At 40.1% G+C, this 26495-nt stretch overlaps 1 protein-coding gene across 1 annotated transcript in view; it reads left to right on the top strand.

Annotated features, from left to right (window-relative positions):
* tspan15 (tetraspanin 15) overlaps window positions 1-26495 on the top strand; it is a 296584-nt gene that overhangs the window by 49090 nt on the left and 220999 nt on the right. The window contains exon 2 of the mRNA XM_028795964.2: window positions 14980-15165. Coding sequence (XP_028651797.1) covers window positions 14980-15165 — 186 coding nt within the window. The remainder of the gene's footprint in view (window positions 1-14979; window positions 15166-26495) is intronic.

The following is a 26495-nucleotide window of genomic DNA, read 5'->3' as shown; positions in this document are numbered from 1 at the left end:
TGACACTGCACTCTATGTGGGAGAAACTGGACAAACACTCCGCCAGAGAATGAACTTACACAGGTTCCACATTAAACATGGCAACACAGATGTTCCTGTGGCGGCCCACTTCAATAGCCATGGACACTGTGAGAAGGACTTTAAGGTCACAGTGCTTATGGGCAACTTCAAAACACAGCAAGAGAGAAAAGAATGGGAAGTTAAACTCATGCTAAAATTTAATACTTTACAACATGGATTGAATAAAGACAAGAGTTTTATGGCCAGATATGAGGATTGTTTACATCTCTCAGAATGACAGACAACCTGTCTACAGACCCACATTGTTTTGAAAAAACTCATTACAAACTTCAAAAGACTTTGTTGGACAGTTATCTTATCCAGAGATCTTGACAATACATTGTTCTTTTCTCTCTTGCTAAATTAACCCTAGCCTGAATGAATCTATTAATTTTTTACATACAAAATTTCTCATTTAAATATTTACCAATGTTGTTTCTTGTCCTAGAGTGTGTATATAAACATAGGAAACTTCAGTTTCTGTATTACATCTTGCCTGAAGAAGGGGCCTGAGTTGCCTCGAAAGCTTGCATATTGTAATCTTTCTAGTTAGCCAATAAAAGGTGTCATTTTGCTTGGCTTTTCTCTACAGGATTTAAACAAATAAGCTATCATTTTAAATCATCAAAATGTCAAACTATGAAGACAAGGATGCATTTAGTATTTCTTGCAAAACTGTTTTTGTATGGGCCAGAATATATTGATGAAGAATCCAACAGATCAAACAGGAAAGAGCAGAGAGGAGAGAAGAATTGTAGAGACAATATTAATAATAATAACAACTTAGACATGAAAGGTATTGAATTTATCTTTTAACTAAGAGTGAAGCTGTCCAAGATCTAGACTGAAGTAAAGGTATACTGTCAAGTTTATGCTTTCCTGCAAAATTCAGACCTAATGATGAAGTAAGAGCAAAGAAAGAGGGATGCTCTTATCTTAAACATTACTTCTGTGTCTTTGAGGTTCTTTATATAAAAACATTTGGAAGATAAACCATTTCTTTAAAAGATTCCGGTTTAAGTAAGTTCTAAAGATAATCAGTTTATTTTACTTTATTGGTGTTGATGGGCAAAATTTTACCAACTCACTTTTTTTTATGCAATGAATTTGTTGGGTTTGACAGTTTTTTCATCCCAGCACTCCATGATGAATTGTGAGGCCAGCATGACATCACAGAATTGTCACAGCAATGTTGGATAAGGGAGGTCAGTACAGACTCTGTGCTGCCTGGGCAATTTGCATTGTGCATGCGCAGAACTTTAGTGCATGCGTACTGTAAACCTTTTCCACATCACACTTTTTACAGTGCTGCCTGTTGTGCTTCATACATACACTTCTAATTTCCTCTGTATACACATGTGCATAATGTCACTATTCGATTGGTATTCTAGCAGGATTTGCAGTCTTTGCAAATGATGACACTGAAGCCACAGACATTTTGTATGATGTTGTAAAGCTGCCAGGTTATTTCCATTGACAATCAACACAGAAAAGATGAAAGTGCGAACAACTGATGGCTTGCTCTCTGCCTTTTTATCTCAATGGGGTACAGTTAGAGCAGGTTCATAAATTTAAATACCTAGGGTAAATGGTATAAGAGAACAAAATATCATCTGCCAAGGTGCACTGAGGAGTTAGACCAGCAACTGCTGCCTTTGGGTTGCTAAACTGCCATTTGTAGGGGGAAAAAGCATCACATGTCGCTCAAAACCAAAATGTGCATGTTTGTGATGATGATTTTGCCCATACTACTGTGTGGGTTTGAAGTGTGTACACTGCTGAAAAGTGATCTTGGCATGCTTGAAGTTTTCCAAATGTGGCGTCTGCCTCAGATGGAAGTTTTCCTGCAGGAACACCAGAAATTAAACCTTCAAGGAGTGGTGTGATAAGCAACCATTAATTGAGGTTGAGATACAAATATGAAGGCTCCCCTGATTTGGTCTTGTCTGCAGAATCAACACCCACTATATTCCCTAAAAAATCCTCTGGAGAAGCAGTGAAGTAGACAGTACTGCTCTAAAGAAACATGGAAATGACAGCTTGAAGAAGACCTCCAGAATCTGTGACTCGTGATAGTGGATAAAAGACAAATGGTTGTAGATCAAAGTATGGAAAGTGGTAGGGCAAGATGCTGGACATCCAGTGACACACATGGCAAGATACTGGCTCTGTGATCAACCATGTCCACAATGTCACTAAGGGGAAAAAAATAAGAAAGGAGAATCGCCACATATTAGAGTGAACAAATGAGACAGTCTAACTGTGCCTCAGGTAATGAGGATAGGGAGTGAGAGATCATAGTGTAGTGAAGGCAAGGTTCAGCGAAACTTGGTCACATGTGGTGAGATGTTCAACAAGCCTGGATTTAGGGCAGCTGTAGTGGAAGGTGAGGTGGAGGAGCTGTGGTCATCAACAGTGATGGGAGAAACACTTGAGTTATTTATGGAAATCATAGGGTGGGTTTTGAGCAGGGAGAACTGCGTCAATCTCAACAGCGGCTCCCTGGTGTCACGGAAACACAAGGTCATCCATTATTTCTGGAAAATGTTGGATTGTGCATTTTACAGTTTTTGTTGTTTGGAAGAAATAGATTTAAATTAAAGTTGCATCAAAAAAATCAATATAGAAGTACAGTCATGTGTTTAAGCAAAAAAAAAATGTTCAAGGTGAAAGAAGAAGCTAAGTTTAGCATAAAAAGAAAATAATATATGTGTGTTTAATAAACTGGATTCCTGAGCTTAAGTCTCTTGAATAGAAAAGTTACTCCCAGCAGTCATCATTGTCTCCTACGCACTCCCACGGCATACATGCGAGTCTTTAACTCCTAAAAGTAAGGCCCTGATTACATTTTTAAATTCATCCTGCATAAAGGATTGCACTGCCACAGGACCTCCCTCCTCCCCATTATAGTGCACCACACCTGTCTTATCCCAAGAAGGGGTGGAAGGACTTAACAAAAGAGTAAATGTTTGACACCATGAACACCTCCTTTGCAGTCTGCCTATACTTACAAATGGTGAGCAGAACCTTAGGGTTCCATGCTAGAGGATATGCTTTGCTTTCAAATGGTGAGCAGTTGCGCAAATCCTACCTTTTGAATGTCCTTGAGGAGTGTGTACTTATTTCTGTACTTTTCGTGTTGGTTTGCCATGGGTACTCGAATATGATGTGATGTTCAAATTGATTGAATTTAACTTGGCCATGTCTGCATGTTTCCCAGTGATGGAATTTCGGTATGTTGATGGTGGATTTCAGGTTCCTGTGATCCTATAATTAGGCTGAGTATCTTCTGAACATATGTGTCTATGGATGCTCTGGATTGGTATTAATGAATAATAGTGACAATTATATTTACATAGCACTTTTGCCACTACTCAAAGTGCTTTACATAGTGAATGGACCCTCTTCAACTACTACCAATGTGCAGCATCCACCTGAATGAGGCAACGGTGGCCATTTTGCGCAATTATGCTAACCTCACATTAGTTGTTAGGTGGTGAAGGGGTGAGAGAGAGAGAGAGCACGCGCTATTTTGAGACAGGACGACTTGGGGGCCAGAAGGACTGAGATGTGATGGGCAACTTCTTTGTGGCACTGTTTATTGTATTCCCCCATCTTGTCATGATTATTCTACAGTAATGACCACTACATGTCAAAAATTTTGTAAAACCTCAGATTTTCTTCAAATTTAATAAGTTGAAATGCAATGAATGATGTAAAATGTTGAAAAGGTAAGCAGTAAACTGCCAGAGGTTTCACTTTAAAGTTTAGATTATCAAAAACTGAAAAAAGGAAATTTCAGAATATTACAAATGGGCCTTCTTCAGAGAACAACTAATAGGTTTCAACCTACAGATGTTCTGCAGCAATTAAAGTCAATTAGGCCTTGCAAGTTGAAGCAAACAATTTGCACAGGTGTCTCAACTTGTGTTGATTACTTAAAAGCCCTCTGTCTGTCTTAAAGCTGAGCTGGAACAGACTGTGTTACTACAACCTTGGGAGTTCTACTTGGACAATATTCCAGTGATATTGGCAGTTTAAATACCTAGGGTATTTAATGACAATTAACAAATGAAATCAGACGGAGCATTATTACCCTTAGAAGTGTGGGCCTTTTCATTTAGAGAAATTACAAAAAAAAAATCAAAGTGTAAGTGAGTCCAGTGATGTCCTACACAATCCAAAGGCAATTGGAAACTGAAAGAACCTCTGATAGGAAGAGATCTGGCGGACCCAAAGTCATAATCCAATCAGAAGTCCAGTTTCTGAGGGCCACCAGCTTGTGTGATCAGAGGCGCTTCATAGCACAACAGCTTTAAGCACAGCCTAACAGTCAGTCAGTCAGTCATTGTCCAGCCCACTATATCCTATCACAGGGTCACGGGGGGTCTGTTGGAGCCAATCCCAGCCAGTGCATGTCAAAAAAGCAAGTGTCAGTTTCTGTTGTGAATAGGAGACTTTGTGCTGCAGGTTTGACAGGCCGAGTGGCAGTAAGAAAGCCATTCCTTAAAGGATAAAATAGGGTCTTGAAATACTGGCTGTGGACTACTTTTGACCAGTAGTGTACATTCTTTTTTTCTGATTAACTAATTGTGCACCAGAATCCTTGAAAAGAGTGTTGATGTATAAGTTTTTTTTTTTTTTTTTTTTTTTTAATAAACAATAGATGAAATAAACTTCTCCCAGCGCACTGACTTTTAAGAGTAATTACTCCATTGTACTCTGTAACTGGCTACTTTTTGTTTTGGAGCAATAACTTAATAGTTTTTGCTATAGTTTTGATCAGTCTTTACAGAGCTGTGGAGGAATTCTAGCAGACTCATTCTGTTTAGTGATGCTGCTACAGGTTGAGTATCCCCAGTCCAAAATGCCTGGAACCAGAAGGACTTTGGATATTGGAATATTTGCATATACATAATGATCAGGGATGTTACCACAATATTTTAATTACAGAAATGCAGCCAAACCAACTAAAATAACTCGTCCGCATTTTTAATAATTCATAACAGCGATCCGTTATTACCGTTAGTGATGTTTTTGTGGGTAAAGGAAAGGAACACGTGAGCCAGAGACTGCATTTTTTAAAAAAAGAAAAAATATATAGTATACAGTATTGGGGTGGTAGGTTCAAAACAAAAGAGGCAAAGGTAGTGAGGAACAGAAACCACAATCTGAAGTATGCACAGTTCCAGCTGTGAGGAACGCCTGCACCAAGCTACCTTGGCTCAGTCCGATTTGAAGGGCCATTATTTGGCAGTGTTAGCACAGCACATACCTGCCTGTAGCTTGTGAAAAGCCCTCTTCCTTGCTTCTGGTGATATTTGAGGCATTATTGAATTGGGTAAATGTTGACCAGAACATTGCAGGCGGTTTACATAGATAGATAGTACTTCATTTGTTCCCAGAGCAAAAATGAGCTTTTTATAGAGGCTCAAGAGATAATATAATAAACAGCCACCCCCCTCAAATTTACACAAATTACAAATGAATGAAGAAAACCTCTGACTTGGCTAATGATAAGAGGAGAGTCCCCGTCCCAGTGAGGTGCTATACAGACTTGTTGCTGTTGGTATAAAGGAGGCTGCGTAGTGCTTCTTGACACACTTCTGCTGAATGATTCATTGGCTGAAATGTGTCAAAGTGCGAGGATGTGCAGCTTTGTTCATAATGGCACACAGTTTTGTTTTAATTTTCTCCTTTACTTTGACCTCCAGAGGCTCCAGAGTGTGAGCCATAACTGAGCCTGCCCTTTTAATTAAATTGTTCATTCGATGGGCTTCTCTTGAAGTGATTAATGCACCATAGTGTAGAAAGTCACATTGTTCCATCACAGTTGTAGAATGTGTCACTAATCACACAAAATGATGCAGTTTTCTAAGATAGAGGAGTCTGCTCTGCCCTTTCTTGTATTGCTGTTTCCAGACCAGTCCAGCTTGTCACCGATATGTATGTGGACCCTTGCACCAGACTATGCCATTAACTGGTCAACCAAATTCTGGCAATCTTGCTGTGCCCCTAACTAACTTACACTCTATGAGTGACAGAGCCTTCAGCTCTGTAGTGCCCAGACTTTGGAATTACCTCCATAAATTAATGAAATCAGTAAACTCAATTTAATTTTTTTTTTTTTTTGAGAAACAACTTAAAACTGAACATTTGTTCAGGAAGGCATTGAACTTACAAAATTTAATTATTACAAAAAATAAACATCATTCTGACCCTTCTTTCAGTTTACCCTTTCTGTCCAGATGCCCAAGACGATTTGTGTTTTGTACCACAAATTATTTGTTCGGAGTATTTGTATTTTTGTGTATTATTGTGGTTTATTGTCTCTTGTTCTATTTCAATGCATTGTTTATCCTGTATTTGTCATTATTTAGTGTTTTAAGCAGATATTATTTGTATCCAATGTTGTGTATGACCTTTTGTTTGTTCTGAATTTCTGTGAAGCACATTGAGCCTGGAAAAGGTACTATATCTATAAAAAGTATTATTAATAGGAGCATAGGGAGCTGAAGCCGAGATGCCTGATAAATCACGCACCAGCTATTGGACCACACAGATTTGAGTCTGCTTATAAATGGCTTCAGCACAGAGAATTTCATTTTATTCCCTGGCAGCCTTGCACTGCTCTAAAACCTGGTGTAAATGAATTTGGTAGATTATTATTCTTGAAAAGCGGATGATTTGTCACTTGTGCCCTGTGTATGCATCACTTTATAGTCATTCAGAGGAAAGCCATGAAGCTTTTAAACAGTAAGGTAAAAAAAGCATTGGGTGTTTAATGTTTAACACTGGTGTCAACATTTGTGTAATGGTAGTCCATCAAGCAGATGTCCATGGTGAACTGCTGTTGACCACAAGTTTAACTTTGGATAGCCACTGTCCCTGCAGGTTTGTGTTCCAACCCATTGTCTTAATTAGAAGTCAATTTTTAGCTGCTGAAGTCTGCTGAATTGCCACAAGTGATGTATTCTAACGATCCATTTTCATGGTTTTTTATTTTTTATTTTTATTTTTTTTTTTCTCCAAGGTAGGTCAAGCCATGGAGTTGAAAAGACAGTAATCACATTTATATTTCTAATACAAATTCTAGTATTGGGTCCAATGCTGCTACTAGCTGAGCATTTCATCAAAACATTATCATTGTAAAAATGCATTTGAGCATGATCATGGAAAAACAATATTTGAAATAATACAATTTGAATCAATTCATTATAGCAATACATATTCATTGAAATGGACACAAAGTTATTGTGTGACACTTCTCTTATTTCCTTTATAATGTGAATCTTGACTCCATGTATAAGAAGAGCGCTACAACAGATGCATTTGCTTAACTTCTTTGTAAATTGTAGTTTCATTTGCACTTCAAAGCATGACCACAATTAAATGCTTTCATTTGAGGAATCCAGCTCAAATGTGCCTTCTCATGTTTCCATGAAATAAGTTTGAAACAATTGAGAAAGTAGCTGGTTTGAAAGTTTTTAAACTCTCAAGTCAGTTCATCATAAAGTTTATCACAATTTTGTTTATTACATATTTTTTTAATTGTGAGACGTATTGAAAAATAGTGATAATAAAATGTAATACCTCAGTGCTGTATGTAAAATGCTTTTTAATACCATTTTATAATATCGTGGCTGAAATTGCTTTCAGAGACAGCAGACTCCGCCTCAAGTGATTATTATACAGGGGTGGTAAAAAGTAGGTTTACAGTTATGAGTATGTGAGGCCAGCAATTTGAGCACATACAGGATTGTACCTAAGTGCACTGAGCCATTGTGACATTCTTTTGAGTTAATAAAGTTAATATAACTTTTGTAATAATCATAACCTGCATGTATTTTTCCATACAAGTAACTGTAAACCTACTTTTGCCTACCCCTGCATATTTATTTGGCTTTTATCCAAGGTGACTTACAACATTTGAGATCCAATTGGTTACATTTCTTTTAGTTTTTCCAATTGTAGTACAAGCAAGTAGGGATGCACCGATACCACTTTTTTGGAAAACGAGTACGAGTACTTGCATTTCAGTACTCGCCGATACCGAGTACTTAATAAAAACATGATTTAAATTTACAGGTAACAGCTTTAGTCATATAATTTAACAAAAAAAACAAGGGACTAGTTTGGAATTAAGAACATTTATTTAAAATGAAAAGCATGTTGTATGCAACATATTACAGAATAAATAATTATAAAAAAAAATTTAAACAGTGACAGTGCAACTCAAGTATTTTTTTCAGTTTGTTGTAAACTCTGCCGCTTTGGACAACACAAGGGGCATTAATAAACATCTTTGCTATTTAGTGCACAATATTTGAATAAACTAACAACATCCACCAACATAAAACTGTGGCAATCAGTGCAACTGAGGTAGGTATTAACATCAAGTCTAAGACGACTCACTTAATGGAGCCTATTTAGAAAAAGTGAGTGGCAGGTTTTTTTTTTTAAGAAAAGTAGCTTTTCTGCATTATCAGCAGTCAGCCTGTTTCTGTTTTCATCTATAATGTGTGACACTGAGCTAAAAAGCCTTTCACTTTCCACACTGCTACATGGGGCTGAGAGGTATTTCTGGGCCATTTTAGACAAAGTGGGGAACCTGATTTTGTTGACACCCCAGTACTTCAGAGGACTGTCTTCACGAGGGCTTGGGGCCTCTCCGAGGTATGTGTCGAGCTCAATGGCAGCACCTGCTGCCAGCGGCTGTGCTGCCTTGGGCTGCTCCTTAGCGATTTCTTCAAATACAGTGTCCAGACTGCTGCTAGTGCTGGCCTGGGCCTTGAGGAACAGTTTAGCAGGAGGTTCTGCAGCTTCTGCCCGACTCCCCTCTGCCTCAGCTCTGGACATCATCTGCAGCTCCTGCTTCAGGTGCAGCTTGGCCTCCGGAGCAGTGTTGTTGGAGAAGAAGCGATCTTTATACCTGAACAAAATTCATGAATGTATTAATATGTGGAAAAATAGGACTGATTTTAGTTTCCCCTAAACCACTGTCACAAATGCCAGCCATTTGGCTTTCTGGTAGTAATAAGGGAAATATATTTCATATTATATATATTGCATACATTTGTATTTGTGTATTTTAGTTACAAAAATATAATATTTCAGATGGAAATTAATCTTACATTTAGTACTGTAGTTTATCATTGAATACCTATAGCACACAGACTTTACCTTGGGTCAAGTATGGTGGAGATGAAGTACAGTGGGTTGGTCTCGACGTCACTGAAGCGCTTCTTGACAGCTGCCAGTAAGGTTACTTTCATTGTCTTGACGCCGTGGTCCTCGTCTGTTTCTCTGTTTAGAAGTCTCACTAGCACAGTCACAGCTGGGATGACATCAGAGGCTAGTGCGTCGTAGCTGCTCACTTTTTTAGTTAGTTCCTCAAAGGGGGCGAGGATGGCAACAGTCTTCTCCATAAGAGCCCATTGGTGAGCGGTGAGATAGTCAGGGACTGGGAGTTCATGCTCGGACACATACACCCCCAGCACTCGCTTTTGCTCAATGAGGGACTGGAGCATGTAATACGTGCTGTTCCAGCGCGTCTGTACGTCCTGCTGCAGTCTCTTTATTGGCTGGTTGAGCTGTCCCTGAATGTCCTCGAGGCGGGAGTAGGCTAAGGCGGAATGTTTAAAATGCCTAACTATTTTCCGCCCCACTGCTATAGCGTCAGCTATGCTCCTCTGTGCTAATAAGCCCTCGTGAACAGCCAGTTGGAGCGTGTGCGCGACACACGGCAGACTTGGGAGCCCTGCGTCATTCATGGCTTTAATCATGTTTTTGGCATTGTCACGAAGCACAACATGTACTGATGTTTTAGGTATACCCCATGTCTGGAGCATTTCCTCAAACACATGCGCTATAGCCTGGCTGGTGTGCGAGCCGCGGAATTGTTTTGCATGTAATATGGCTCGTTGCGGCATGAAACTCTCGTCTATCCACTGGGAGGTTAGGCTAATTAGCGACACGGGGCTAACACTGCTTGTCCAAATATCCGTGGTGAAACTAAACGCAGAGGAAGCTTGCAGTAGGCTGTGGATATGTTTTTTCACGGAGTTGTGTAGTTTAGGCAGCTCCGTGTCAGTCATGTAGCGGCGGCTTGGGACATCATATCTGGGCTCCAGAACATGGAGGAGACGCAGGAATCCCACATTTTCTACCTCCGAGAGTGGCCGGTCACTCAATGCAATGTACTCGATAATTGCCTGTGTTATTTTCACAGCACGTGGATTGTCTCTGGACATTTTCTCTCGTCTTGCAAGAGTTTGCTGCAGCGTGGGTTGTGTTGGTTTAGAAGCGTGGGTAAACTCTTTGTACTCGTCGTGTTGGGATTTTAGGTGCTTGATTAAATTACTTGTGTTAAATGCGCTACCTTTTGAGCCTCCTCTGGACAATTTCGCTGAGCACAATTTGCAGTCCGCCTTTGTTTTGTCGTCTTCATTCACTTTGAAATAGTTCCACACGGCTGACATGTCTCGCCTCGCCTTCTCCCTGCTCTGAGCTGCAGCCGGGGCCTGGGGGCGGGCACTCGGCGCCTGTGATTAACCCCTTACACGCCGCTCAAACATAGCAATTTCTCAGAGCGTGGTATCGGTCCCGGTATCGGGGGACTTTTAACGAGTACGAGTACTTTAGAAAATGTGGTATCGAGGCCGATACCAGATACCCGTTTCGGTATCGGTGCATCCCTACAAGCAAGTGAAGTGATTTGCTCAGAGTAGCAAAGTGTTTATAGCTGGATTTGAACCCACAACCTCAGGGTCTGAAGTCCTAAGCCTGAATCACTACGCCACACTGCCTGAAAAGATTCATGTGCTATCATTGGTTTTGGATGAGGAGGGCCTGTGTTTGACTGCTGTTCAAAATTCTTAATTATAAAATTTTTGAAAGTACCACTTGATGGAGATTTAAAATCTGGGCTGAAATCTCCGCTAATGTTGTTGTCTGCATCCAAACATGTCAGAGAGAGAATTATTTTAGTGTTTTGCTGATAAACTGGGTGGGTGTCAAAAATAATGGCATAAATACAACACACAAAACAGAAACAAGTAATCCTCTTCACAGTGCCACATGGCCAATCTATCATGGCCACCTTAGAAATACAATACAACAGTCAAATGAGTTTGTTCTTTTCCAACGCTCATCACCAGGTGCAGGTGCACAGTACCTGAGCACACATTTAGTCATTGCATCATAAAGTATCATCGAGCCATCCTTCATCCATTTTTACATAAGTCACTTTTATTTTTTACCTTTATGGACATGCAAGTCATGTACCCTCTTTAGTCTGAAGGAGCAAGAGAAGTGAGCTGCTGTGACTGAGGTTTGTGTAAGACACCAGACAGTCACAGAGATGAGGCACTCTCAAAGGAAAATTTACCCAGTAAGCTAATTTGTAGTTGACATCATAAAATATATTTCTTTGTTTTGAATTTGCAAATTCATCAGTGCTTTTCATTGGGAGATTTTGAAATTTCAAAAATGTGAGCAACAGTCTGTGGCAGCTGAGTTGTGTCATGTGGACAGACAGACAGACTGGGCTATTGTAGTAGCTGCATTTCACATTACAGTGTATAGTAAAGCACCTAAAATATTTATGAAAAACTGGAGGAATGAAAACTGCTAGGAGTAAGCAAGATGATGCAGCAGTGATTGTGGATTAAATTTCTAATGAAAACATGTGATACATGGTGAATTCTTGATGGAAACATGATTTTTTTTGTTTTCTTGTTCAGTCCATACTAACAGGCTATTAATAAATAAAAATATATATGAGGAGATGTGATTATCTTTATGATGAAAAATGATCCGGTATTGGAGACAATGTACCGAGTGTGTCCAATTTACAAGTTATTGAATTTCTAAGATGGGAAACACAACCCTTTCATGAATCCAAGTATCTAACAGCACCAGGCATTAGCAGACAGCCATGGCCATAAAAATGGAGTCAAATAAAGGCTAGTGGGAAGAAAACTTGCACTTATAAGCTATATTCTAATGCTCATCATTTTGATAGTTAACTTCATCAGAGGCTCCTTTATGATCATAAAGATGTACAACAAAGGAGCACAGGCAGAGTAAACGAGACTGTCACGGTCACATAAGGCATGTTTACATGCACCTCAATAACCTGATTATTCACAGAATCCTGATTTAAATTCTTATTCCAATTATTGAAACCAGGTTGATTGGACTCTGAGAAACCTGATTTAACAAAGAGATTTCTCCACGAATAGCCCATGTGACTATGTAAACCTTTAACCAAGTTACTGTTAAGCATTTTGTAGTCTGCGCATGTCCATTGCATGCTGTCAGCCTCTGCATGTATTTCCTTTGCATACTGTTTCAGCAGCCACTGGTAGAAGTTTGCAGAGGTCAAGGTTTGGGCAATCGCATTATTCCTTCTGCTGGTTGAAATAATCTATCTTCATATTTCATAAATCACAAAATATATGTTAATAAGCTGAACATACAGTGCTAAACTCAGCACCACAATCTCGAGAGCCACAGGGTAGCATTTTAAAAGTAAAGTGCGTTACGCAGTATGATTACTTTTTTAAAGTAATTATCTTATTGAAGTAAAAATTCCTGTGTCGTTTTTCCTGCAGCACTAGGTGTAAGCAAGACACACACTTATCATTATGCTTGTCCTTTGCAGGGCTCAATCACATAGCCAAGCAGAAAATAGTGAGCTGCGTGCAATCTGGAAACAAAAACCTATAAAATAAAGTGTCAAGTTCACTAAATATAATTTTATGTTTATTAATAAGATGGGCATCGTGCTTATTTTTCAGATTCGAGGTGGCCAATGATGTTTTTGTTCAGTGTAATGATGTTGGAGCGCCTTGACACAGGAGAACTCCAGAAGATTACATGCGCACTTAAAACATGGATTTTAAAGAAACCAGATATCTGCCTTAACCGGGTTACTCTCTTTAACTGTGTTATGTGTGATTGAAATGGCCCTCAAATCCACTCACCTGAAGGGGGAATGCCTAGTGTTAGGTATTCTGTTGCATACCTGGAAGGATTAAGCAGTTGTAAGAGCAGAATCTCCAAGAAAAGGGGATAGTGCTTACATGGTCTTTTGATAGGGATGAAAACCTTCACAATAGAACTTTCACATCCTACGCCCCCATAAGCGAGGGATCTTAGATCAACTCCCCACTAAGGAAGCAAAGCCCAACCGTTTTATCCTTACAAGACCGACTAAGGCTATATGGATGGCAAATGCATACAAACGAAAACTTAGGAGACCCACTATAGTATCTACCTCATCATTGTGTGGGTTGGATGTTTGGTACCAAGTAACAAAAAGATGTATTTACTAAAAGCAAAAACAAGCCAAACAAACAAGACTAAGGGAGAAGCCCTCAGAGCTTAGAGGCCAGGGGGCTACTTCCTAGTCCTTAACCTTACTCAAAGCCTACAGGGCCCTTGAGGGACCTGGATGATGAGGGTCAGTGACTCCTTGGCCAGGACCAAACCCCAGTAGGATTCTTGGATGATAAGGGCCATATTACTCTGTGGCCAGGACCAAACCACATTGGGGAGCCTGGATGACGAGGGCTGGTGACTCCATAGCCAGACCTATACTGCAGCTCCAAGCCCACGAAGCCAAAGAGGAGGCTGGAGAACCAACAAACTGATAACTCCATGGACTTTATCCACTATCTGTACCCAGATATCACCCACATAAAAATGGAATAAGGGCAAGGGAGAAGCCCTTGGGGCAAGGAGGCTACTTCCCAGTGCTCACCCTTACTCAAAGCCTACAGGGCCAGGGGAACCAGAATACGAGGGTCAGTGACTCTACGGCCAGGACCACACCCCAGCAGCAAGCCTGGATGATGAGGGCCATACCACTTCTTGGCCAGGGCTAAACTGATTGGGAAGCCTGGATAATGAGGGCTGGAGACTCCATGGCCATGCCCATACTGCAGCTGAAAGCCCACAAGGCCAAAGGGGAGGATAGACAGCCAACAACTCGATAACTCTAAAGGCCTTATCCACTATAATTAATTATAATTTTTTTGCATTTATATAGCGCTTTTCTCACTACTCAAAGCGCTTAGCAATTGCAGGTTAAGGGCCTTGCTTAAGGGCCCAACAGAGCAGAGTCCATATTGGCATTTACGGGATTCGAACCGGCAACCTTCCGATTGCCAGTGCAGCTCCCTAGCCTCAGAGCCACCACTCCGCCTTCAACTATCTGTAACCGGATATGGCCCACACAATAATACCAAACAACACCTGCTGAGATAAGGGGCAATGACTCCATGTTTGAATGAGCAGTGCTTTCTCCCTTCCCATGGAATCTCCTGTGCTTTCCAGTGTGACTTTAAGATGTTTGAGTTTATCTTACAGAAAAAATGTAGCCTTGTTATGAATGTGCATGTAATCACACTCATAGGGTCATGTTTGGTGAATTCACTGTGGTGTAAATTCAAAAGCTTCCAGACCACAGTTTGGACCTTTAACCTTCAAGTTTCTGATTTTATCATGCCGAACTTCTTGATAGATGCTTCACAATAGCAGTAGTTCTCTACTCCTGATGGACAGACATCAAGCTAAGTGTACTGTATGAGCAGATGTCAAGTTTCAGTAAAGCATGGGATGATGCTTGCATTGGATTTCACACACCTAATTCAATCGAAGCATTACCTGCAGTAGTGGGTTAATAGACTCAGAAATGGGGCTTTTCAGCTCGTTTGTAGGAGTTGGAGGTGGACTACTCTTTTTTTTTTTTTTTCTTTTCCTATCCCTGTTAAGTCATTTGAGAGTTAGTGCAACAATAAACTTACTTAAACGAAAGGTCTTTCTGTAAATTGAAGATCAATGTTCATTATGTCATTATAAAGAATGCATTGTTACTTCTTCTCATGATTGCTCCTGTCCTTCTATTTGCAGCTAATTGGAGGCTTCATTCTGGCCATTGGAATCTATGCTGAGGTCGAGCGACAGAAATACAAGACGCTTGATGGTGTTTTTTTGGCACCTGCCATCATTTTGATCCTGCTGGGCATTGTGATGTTCATTGTCTCTTTTATTGGCGTGCTCGCATCTTTGCGGGATAACCTAACTTTACTTCAAGTAGTAAGTACTCTATTGATTATGTAATCCTTATGCATGCTTTTAGTGTTAGAGATTACGACATGGAGTTGATCTTTTATGGATCTGTAAGGTGTAATTGCTTTTTGTGTTTTTTTTTTTTTTTTTTTTGAGTCTGTCAGATTATGGTGAAAATGAGTGGGTGCTGCGAATGAAAGAGTAAGCCCAAGGGGGACCCCCTCTCTGGTCAACAAGCACAGGTGATATAGATCATTTCCATCCCTTAAAGTCTGCGGTATATGCAGAAAGAGGTGCCATTTTGCCCTATTAAAGGAGCATGCACTCTGGACACTGCAGGTCGTCAAAGTACAATAATGCTGAATATCTACTGTGGACAACAAGGAGCAACAATGAGCATCAGATCCATCTAGGGCTTCAAATGGGCTTTAATCAGCGCAAACTTTAGTGGAAGCTGTAGTACTATACTATTTATGAGCACATCTGTGTATTTGTGTCTCATTAAATCACTCATACACAGTACAGTCCAACTTATATCTGTGGTCATGTTACTACTTTATTCAGATGCACAAAATACCACGTAATGTGTTTTTTATCAACTTGTATTTATTTTAAAAAAGCAAGCACAATAGAGGTTTTTCTGGATACATCCATATTGGTTTTCTGAATGTTTTTTACTGGAACGCAGTCAAATTGTGTATGATGTCATTGCCAGCTATGATATTCAACTTCCGTGGTAGTGTTGAAGTCTGGAGTTTCCACACATTAACATAATTCTTTAAAACTTACTTTATAACCCCTGCACAGATCTAATACTAACCAGCTATAAATTTGGCATATCATTTAAGACCTACTTTTGTGCAGGGCAAAAGTAATTTTTTCCAACAATGTTCACAGATGGAGTATTTCATTTTTTATTGACTGTATCACAATCCCAGAGAGTCACAAGTTTACATACACTTTATTAATATTCTGTAGCTTTGCCTTTAAATGGTTTAACTTGAACCAAATGTTTTGGGTCATCTTCCACAAGCTTCTTACAATAAGCTGGAATTTTGGCCCATTCCTCCAGACAGAACTGGTGTAACTGGGACAGGTTTGTAGGCCTACTTGCTCGCACACACTTTTTCAGCTCTGCCCACAAATTTTCAATCAGATTGAGGTTGGGGCTTTGTGATGGCCACTCCAATACCTTGACTTTTGTTGTCCTTGAGCCATCTTGCCACCACTTTAGAGATACACTTGGGGTCATTCCTTGCTGAGATCTTAAGATGTTGCTGCAGTATATCTACATCATTTTCCTTTCTCATAATGCTATCTCTTTGGCTTGTGAACTTCACCCTTTTTCCTCCAAACATAATGATGGTCATTATGCCCAAATGGTTTGCCCTTGCATTCGTCAGGCCAGAGGACATTTCTCCAGAAGGTAAAATCTTTGTCCCCATGTGACAATGCAAACTGCAAGTCTGGAATCTTTATAGCGGCTTTGGAGCAGTGGCTGTTCCTTGCTGAGCAGCCTTTTGGGTTATTTTATAAATGTGGCCCCTGGACGGAACATAGGCTTGGTGGATTTGTGGCAGATTACTTTTGTTTATATTAAATTTCAAGTATGACATGTAGGAAGTAAGAATGTTAAATCTGAATACACAATGAGAGGTTTGAAACTTGAATGTACACCTTAGACTGCGAAATGATGTACGAGTCACATGGGGACAATATTGACGGACTCTGTCACTACATCACAGACTATATTAACTTATGTTTCGACACTGGTGCCCTCGAAGATATTGAGTTGTTTTCCAAACAACAAGCCCTGGATTTCTAAGGTGTTATAAGTTCTCCTAAATTAGAAAAAAAGAGCATTCAAATTTGGTGACAAAGAGGCTCTGGAGGATGTACAGCATGTGCTGAACAAAAAGCTGAGTGAATGAAAGAAAGCTTACAAAGCTAAAATAGAAAACAAACTCGCTCAGAATAACATGAAGGACGTCTGGAATGGACTGAGCATAATTACTGGACAGGAGCAATCCAGGGTTCAGGTGTTAGAAAGGGCTCTGAACAACGCTAAAGCCCTGAAACAATTTTTAATAGGTTTTCCCTTCCAATGACCAGTCTCCCCACACCATCCCTACTACATGAACAACTCCTACCATGTCAGCTGGAATGGCAGTGACAAGTCCACCTCTGATTTGTGTGCTGTCCATAACTGAAGATCAAGTGAGGAGACAGCTAAGGAAGCTACACACAGGACAAGCTGTGGGACCAGATGGGGTCAGTCCTCAAATTCTTAAGGCCTGTGCTGACCAACTTTGTGGTGTCCTCTGTCACCTGTTCAGTCTGTCATTAAAGCTTCAGAAAATGCATCTGCTGCAGAAAACATACTGCATTGTTTCTGTTCTGAAGGAAAAAAAAAGACACTTCTTCACCTAATGACTATAGACTAGTGGCACTTACATGTCACATCATGAAGACCTTTGAGAGGCTGGTCCTGGTCTATATGAGTCATCTTGTGGTATACCACCTGGACTCGCTGCAGTTTCCCTATCAGACAAAGATTGGAGTGGTGGATGCAATTATCTATCTGTTCCAAAAGGCTTACCTCACCTGGACAAAGCTGGTAGCACTGTGAGGATAATGTTTTCTGATTTCTCTAGAGCCTTCAAAACCATCCAGCCATCCCTGTTAAGGGGTAAACTCAGAGACATGCAGGTGGATGAGTCTGTTATGTCCTGATAGTGGACTATCTTTTGGGCAGACCACAGTTTATGAGACTTGTCTGATTATGGAGTTGAGCAACTATGGAGCACCACAAGGAACGGGCCTGTCTGCTTTTCTCTTCACTCTATACACCTCAGACTATAAATATAACAGCAGGTCATGTCACTTGCAGAAATTCCAAGATGATTCTGCAATTATGGGGTGCAATGATAAGGGGAATGAGACAGAGGAGTCAGGAGGAGAACTTTGTTTATGGATGCAAAGGGAATTGTCTGCATCTTAAAATCAGCAAAACCAAGAAACCGGTTATTGAATTTGAACACACCAAAGAGCCTATGCGCCTGGTCACTATTCAGAGAGTGGCTATAGAGGTGGTCCACATTAATGACAGGTTGGACTGGTCTCAGGACACACAGGACCTGGGAAGAAACATCTTTTACATCTTCTTACTCTGTGATGGTCAGTGTGAATTTTTTTTTCCACCCCCCTCCCCCTATGCTTTGGTGTGCTGGTCTGGTAACATCACTTCAAGAGAGGCCCACTGAATCAACAAGCTAAATTAAAGGGCAGGCTCAGTTATGGGATGCGCTCTGGACCCCCTGGAGGTAGCAGCGAAAGAGAGTGTTGAAACAAATCTGAATGCCATTATGAAAAATGCTGCAGATGCTCTCTGTGACACACTAACACTGAGGACTGTGAGCCAACAAATTATTCAGCAGAAGTGTGTTAAGAAACACAACGTGGGGTGGGGGTCCTTTGTACCGACAGCAGTATGTCTGCATAATGCCTGACTGGGACTGTGACAACCAAGTCGGAACATTTTTTTGTTTTTAATTTTCTAACTTTATAGTCCTTCATCTGTGTGTGTGTGTGTGTGTTTGTTTATTTTACTTATCTACCTATTTATTTATTTAAAGTGCCTCTGCAAAAAGCCAAATTTTCCCCCTGAGACAAATAAAATTTTTTCTGTTTATCTAGCTATGAGAAGCAGTATGTAATTTTTTTTGGGGGGTGTTCCCATTATCAGAATATCTTTATTGTCATTGTAACAAATACAACGAAATTAGGTGCAGCCCCTGCGGAGTCAAAATATAAATAAATATAATTACAAAAGGATAAGAAGAAATAAGGTAGAACACAAACATTCCACATAAGACCTTAATTGCACATGAACATTATTGCACAAGATGTCATCTATTGCACTGCTGCATTGGAAGTGATTAGGTGGCATTCAGTGCCCTAATAGCAACAGGGTAGAAACTGTTTTTCAGTCTATTTAGTCTTTGTTTTGATGCTCCTATATATTTTGCCTGGTGGCAACAGTTGGAACATGTCCTGAGCGGGGTGTGAGGAGTCTTTTAAGATGTTTTCCGCTGTCCTTAGGCAGTGAGAGCTGTGCAGCTCATCCAGAGAGGGTAAAGAGCAGCCGATGATCTGCTGGGCAGTCTTTACGATCCGCTGAAGTGTTTTCCTCTGCACTGCTATGCAGCTGGAAAACCTCATGCAGAGGCAGTAGCACAGGATACTCTTAATAGAGCAGCGATAGAAGGACACCAGCAGTTTTTGGGGGGATGTTATTTTTCCTGAGGTCTCTCAGGAAATGAAGTCTCTGCTGAGCCGCCTTCACCAGCTCAGCTTTGGTCACACCCCAGGACAAGTCTTCCATAATGTGAACTCCCAGGAAGCGGAAGTCTGACACCCTCTCCACACAGTCCCCTCGGACATCAAACCACTACATCTGTTTTCTTTTTCCTGAAGTCCACAACCAGCTCCTTGGTCTGAATTGTATTCAACATATGCAGTATTGTGCTGAAATATAACAGAGCAAAATATAATTGCATTGCATGTTCCCAGTGCCTGTGGCCAATGCTTTAGTATGTTACCATTGATACATGTATTTTTTTCAAATATTTGTGAAACAATTTTACTTTTATAAGTTGTTCACAAAGCCAAAGCCTGGTGTGTCTGACCACTTTCAGTCAAGCACGAGCAGATTCGCTTGAGGGTCTACTTAAGATTATCAAAAGCTGAGAAGATCCACCTTAATAAAGGATATGGGTCTGTCTGTGTGTCTGTCCAGTTGCTATGTCTCTGTCACTCCAAAAAATGGTGCATCACAAACATTTGTAGTAATAAAATGCATTGCATTTGTCATTCCAGCAGATGGCACATCACTCAAAAGCGGTTTTAATGTTTGTGATCTGTTGGAATGATGTGAAAGATGAATGTTCTCTTCGTTCCCTTGTACTAATCCTTGTCAAAGAAGTTAAGCAGAAGTAAGCTTTAAAAACATGCTTTGCTGAGCAAACAGAAAAATATTTGTCCAAAGGACTCAAGGTCTAAGCATTCCACACATGAGACTGCCTTATCACGTTTTCCCTTAGTTTACATCTGACGCCATAACAACGGAGCTAAGAAATCAAGTTGCACAAGGGGCGTTGAAGGGCTCAAGGATTGTGTATAATAAAAGTGTCGACTGTTGCATTTCATAATGATATTAAATCATGCATTCTAGGGGTATAAAAACTTTGCCCCACCCAACAGACGGAGTTCAGAAGAACCCTGACGCTGTCATGTAATATTGATTGCCTGCTTTTTTGAAACTCTGCTCACTGTGACGATGAGAAAATAAAGCTGCTATATGACCACACCTGCTGTCTTGTCTGGTGTTGTCGTCCACAATGACAAATGTAATGCATAAGTTTCTGTTATAGATGCATAAAAGCAGTGTTAATGTTTATTTGTAATAGTGACATATCCATTACATTTGTCATTCCAACAGATGGTATATCGCAATCATTAACACTGCTTTTAAGAGTTCCATGCCAAATGTCACATAAAGAGACCTATGTATTACAATAGTGCATTGTAAATGTTAACACTGAGGTCTATGGTGATTACTTAGATTTCAATCCACCTCTAGACAGGTAGCACAGTTAATGCACTAAAATATAAATATTTTTTTTAACACCAGTGGTTTCACTCGAGTACTGTTGATTCTGTAACTACATATGAAGCAGGCGTATTGATTGTGAGTTTGTCTTCAAAGACTAAAATAACTGGCAATCAAGTAATTTATGTGTTCACATGGTGAAAGCCCATTATTCCTTTGCACATGAAGAGAACATGTCACTTTAGTAAATTTTGCTGTCTGAGTCATGTCTACTGGACATGTCCGGGGTTCAGGGGCCTGGCTTTCAGTACCATGATCAGCTCCCTGAACATATAGGCTGGAGTATTTAGGTTAGGTGTTGTTAGACTGTGCTTCTTGGTGCACTGTAGTGGCCTTTAATTAGAGTAATTCTGCCTTCTAATTGAAATCTTCATTTAGAAGCAAGAAGCTATGTTTATAACTCGGTCAGTGGGTTTAAAAATAGCCCACATGTCCCCTTCAGTGTTTGTATTTTTAAATTTGCGATGGGCTGCTCCGATAGTAGTGTTTAAATAAAAGTGCTGACTCCATACAAACCCATCATAGACAAACACCAAGTGATTGGGAAGAAACGTGTGGGTGGGCACATCCCAAACTCTGTTCATGATTAATCACAAATGTGTAGGTCAGTGCCTCCCAAGAGACCCTGTTCATGATTGGTCAAGCTTGTGTGGGCTGGTGCATCTCAAGGGACCCATTTTTCATGATTGTTTAAAAAAAAAAAAATGAATGAGTTGGTGCATTTAATATTGACGAGCTCTGTTTAATAAGACTTGTAGACATTCTGGAACAAGAAAAGTGAAGCTCCTCATTTGTGCTTAAATTTTATTGCATAAGTTTAAACTCCTCTTCCTGAAGTCAAAGTGCACAAACCTGTAATACTTCTCGCTTGCAGACTTAGTTTTAGCTTTCCCCAGTTTTCCTTAACTCTTCTGCCATTCATTCTGGCCTTTAGGCTGTTTCTATTGTAATTGAACTTAAAGCCAAATATTGTTTTGCAGTTTTAAAGTGTTTTAACGGATACCGAGGGAAATGTCTTTATATAGAAATTATGTCTCTCTTTTCCATTTTTTTTGCAGATAGTCCACATTTTGAATTTTCTCTACTCAATAAAGAAAAGGTGGACACGTATTTTTTGTTTTTCATCCCCCTGATCCTCAGCCATTTACACTTGTCCTTTATTTGCATTTACAAAGCCAATTTTAATGTTGTCTTTTATATCTGAGGTAATGTCCAAACTACTGTTTCCGTTAAAAAAAAAAACAAAAAACTTTTTAAACAAACAATTCCTGTCTGCATTAGCATTTTTATATTGTTTAACACTAGAATTACCAGAGCCTACGAAAAAACTCGTAGATCCGGCCCACCTTAAATCCCATTGCACCTCTCCGTCAGCGTCTTTTTGTCCTGTAAATGCCGATAAAAACGAGCAGCCTGCTATTCCATCCCCCCACTGCCGCGGACCGTGCACAAAGTTTTCCCAGCTCATGCCTTGATTATCTGGGAGTGAAGTGCTGGAGTTTTATAGTGGAAATAATAGATCGTTATTTGGAACAAATGAATTTCATGTGTGTTCCGTTTCTACAATAATCTGTGTAAACACATTGTTAAAACAAACGTTTTTCATATTTTAGTAGTAAATGACAAAATGTTGGCGTAAACTATATAATGTGTGAAGCCTGAAGTCCAAAGATCAAATAAACACTTTCACAAAAGGTTCAAGGATGATACAACAGCTTCCGTGGCGTAGCAGTAAGATCTGCTGACTTGTAATCAAGAATCCTCGGTTCGAACCCAACTGACTCCTATATTTGCATTTTCAGTAGTGAGCTGCTCTTATTGTTAATATTATACAGTACACACATACATTTGGTTTGTGTCTGTAACAGACAATGTACATTTATAGTACTTGTAAAAGTTACCTTTTTTTTTTTTTTTTCACTTTTAATCTCTTAGTCACGATCATGATGCATTTGTTCCAAATAATGATCTATTATTTCCACTCTAAAACTCCAGCACTTCACTCCCAGATAATCAAGGCATGAGCTGGGAGAACTTTGTGCACAGTCTGCAGCAGTGGGGGGATGGAATAGCAGGCTGCTTGCTGCTTGTTTTTATCTGCACATTTACAGGACAAAAGACGCTGACGGAGAGGTGCGATGGAATTTAAGGTGGGCCGGATCTACAAGTTTTTTCGTAGGCTCTGGTAATTCTAGTGTTAAGAAAGCATTTCCATTCACACTACAAGTCCGAAAACACACATGACCTAGATATCCACCTCAGGGCTCGCAAAATCGCTAGCCCGACGTCCTGGGGCTATTGTTTCTTCCAGTCGGGCTACCAAAATCTTTCTCAGCCCTGCCCGTTGGGCTATCATAGGAAGGAAAAATATATGTCAATGCTTTTGCATTCTTTCGCAAATGTAGCTGGGTAATTATGTCATTTTCGGGCATCGATGAGCCACTGTCAATATGTGAAATATTGAAATCGCGTTTGAATTCGCGCTTGTTTTTTACTTTCACTTTCAGTTTGCGATCGCGCAGACTGTGTATAGAGAGCGGCAGTACTGATTGGTCAGTGACGGATTAATTGCGCACCAATTCCTCCGACATCGTCTTATCACTCATTAGCTTACTATTCAAACGTGACAAGTGAAATCTCCTGCAGCAAGCTTAAACATGTGATAGAGGTTGATTGCGCAGAGAATTTAAAAAATCGCGATGGATTTACGCAGGTATTTTAGTTTTGCTAAAGAGAGGTCAGGATGAAGAAGGGACAGCCAAAAAAAAGCCTACCACAAAGCGGAAAAGTTATGACAAATCAGACTATGAGGCAAAAAGAAAGTGCAGCTTTTTGGTTTCATGGACAAAAGAATTTCTGTGGCTGGAATATGACAAGTTAAATAACATAATGTTCTGCTGGGTGAGTCATGAGTTTCCCCTCGATTTCTGACTCGACAAGCGCCTTTGTTACTGGGACCAGTAATTTTAGGAAAGACCCCATCAAAACCCATGAGAAATCGCTGCATCACAAGAAATGCATTGGTGCTCTGCAGCATCTTTCCCAGAAAAAACACTAATTGCAAAAAACATACTAAAAATAAACCAAGCACAACAAGAAGTCCTGAAAAAGCGGTTTAGAACAGCATATGTTGCAAAGAGTGAACTACCATTGGCAAAATTTAGCAGTCTTTGCAAAATTCAAAAAGCAAATGGCCTAGATCTTGGTTCCACTTACCTCAATGACCATGCTTGCAGAGAGTTTATTGGAGCAATAGCACAAACTTCAAGAGACCAGATCGAAAAGGAAATTCAAGAAAGCAGGTTCTTATCCATTCTTGCAGATGGCAGTACAGACACTGGTATAATAGAACAGGAGTTGGTTCATGTCAGGTATGTGAGATAATGGTGACATATCCACATACATGATCAAATGTCAGCCAGTCAAGAGTGCAAATGCTGCAGATATTTTAGAGGCTATTGATGAAGCAGTGAACACCATGGGTATCAGAGAAGACACATGGAAAAAGAAAGTAGTGTGTGCAAATTTTGATGGTGCTGCAGTGATGATGGGTGAGAAAATAGGAGTAGCTGGGAGACTGAAACAGAGGATACCCCACATCATAACAATCCACTGTGTGGCACACACATTAGAGCTAGCCGTGCTGGATAGTGTGAAAGGCTGTGAGTACCTGGTGAAATTTGAAGATACACTGAAAAACATCTTTAAGATGTACTATTATTCCCCAAATAAGTGAAGAGAACTGACAGAAATAAGTGAACTGCTAAATGAGAAACTGGCACATTTAAGTGGCCTGGAGAGCACATGGTGGCTTCCAAGCCGGCTGAGATGTCTGAAGGCTGTGGAAAAAAATTACACTCCCACTGTTGTTCATATGGAGAACATGGCAGGAGGAAGTGATGTCAAGTCCGAGGATGCAGTCAAGGCTAAGGGGGTGGTGCAGGAGATGAAGACTGAGAAATTTGTTCGCTTCCTGTATTTCATGTTGGACTACAGTACCATCTTATCCAAGTGCTGTACTGATTTTCAGCATGATAACCTAAACATCACACGGACAAATCAGTTAGTTGAGAGCACCACATCACGCTTACTCAGCCTAAAAACAAAACCAGGAGAATACCAGAAAACCTTGGACACAAAGTTCACAGCGAACAAGGATGGTAGCATTTGCTACTGTGGAACTCGGCTCACAAAAAGTCAGCGACCTGCTAGAAGAGGTGAGGGCACAGACAAAGACACCTTTGGTGCAGAGATTCAGAAGATTATTGACAACACAGTCAATTACATGGACAACAGATTTAAAAATCTGCGTGAAAAGCCTCTCTCTTGTTTCAAGGTTTGTGACCCTTCCACTCTTCCCTACCCCAGAGAAGTGCTGGCAAATTATGGGGATGAAGAGGTGGATTATCTTGTCACACATTTTGCCAGTTTGCTAGATGAGGAAGAGAGAGAGAAAATTCCACAAGAATGGATGGATCTAAAAATGTGGCTTGCAGAACACCGGGGTAGCAAGGTAGATGATTGCTTGTACAGAGATCTCCTCTCTGGGAATCCAGAACAACTCTCTCATATCTTGTTGCTGGTGAAATTAATGCTGACACTTAGTCCATCAACAGCCATCTGTGAGAGAGGATTCTCTTGCATGAACCGAGTGAAGACAACACATCGTACCTCTCTACACCCTGAAACACTGAATGACTGCATACAACTCTCCATTAATGGGGAAACAGTTGAATCTTTTTGCCCTGACAAGTCAATTCGTTTCTGGATGTTTTCTGGAAAAGCTTCAAGACACCTGGATCATAAAACCCCGACAAGAACAAAGAGCAGTGAAATGGAGGCTGATGCACAGGAAGAGAAAGCTGATGAAGGAGATGCTATGCCCTCAACGTCGAGTGGCATTTTCTCATCCGTGACTTCAGTGGAAATTTCAGATTCAGAATCTGACACGGACTGATTCATGTTCTACACAGTTCTTACAAGTTCATAGAAATTTCTGTGCAATTAGAACCAAATATTTGAGTTGATGATTGTAATTTTTATACAGTTGTTGTAATTTGTGTTTTAACACTTTTTTGATTGATGTTGTGTTTCCTTTACAATATCATACATTAAAAATAATCTCTTTTTTTATTCGGGCTACTTAAATTTATTTTGGGCTACCAAAAACTGAAGAGTGCCTGCCCGAAGGGCTACCAGGGATTTTGAAATTTTGCGAGCCCTGCACCTACATGCACATCAGTAAAATAAAATCCTTGAAGTGATGGTAATGCCGCCAGCCATGGGATTTATCTCAAAACTGTAGTGACCAGTAGATAACTTTTCCTTTTGTGCATGTATGCAGCATTCAAAAAAGAACCACCTGCAATTGTCTCTGCACTAACTTGAAACTGATAGAAGTTATTGGCAGCCATCATTGTTCATTCTGTATTAAACAAAAATTAGACTTTACATCAGAGTTTTGATTCAACAGAACATTTCAAATAATAACCTAAATGAAAATGGCGTGGACACAAATAAAGTGACCCTTAACCTCATACTTTGTTGTACAACCTTTAGAGACAATCCCTGCAAATAAATGATTCCGGAGCTCTGGTGTGACTTGTCAAAAAGCTCCAGTTGCATCTCATCTGTCCAAAGGACATTCTCCTAGAGGCATTCTGACTCGTCAATATGCAGATTTTGT

This window comes from Erpetoichthys calabaricus, chromosome 2 (assembly GCF_900747795.2).
Source record: "Erpetoichthys calabaricus chromosome 2, fErpCal1.3, whole genome shotgun sequence".
NCBI lineage: Eukaryota > Metazoa > Chordata > Cladistia > Polypteriformes > Polypteridae > Erpetoichthys > Erpetoichthys calabaricus.
The sequence above is the reverse complement of the archived record's forward strand: the minus strand, read 5'-3'. Positions and strand labels throughout refer to the sequence as shown.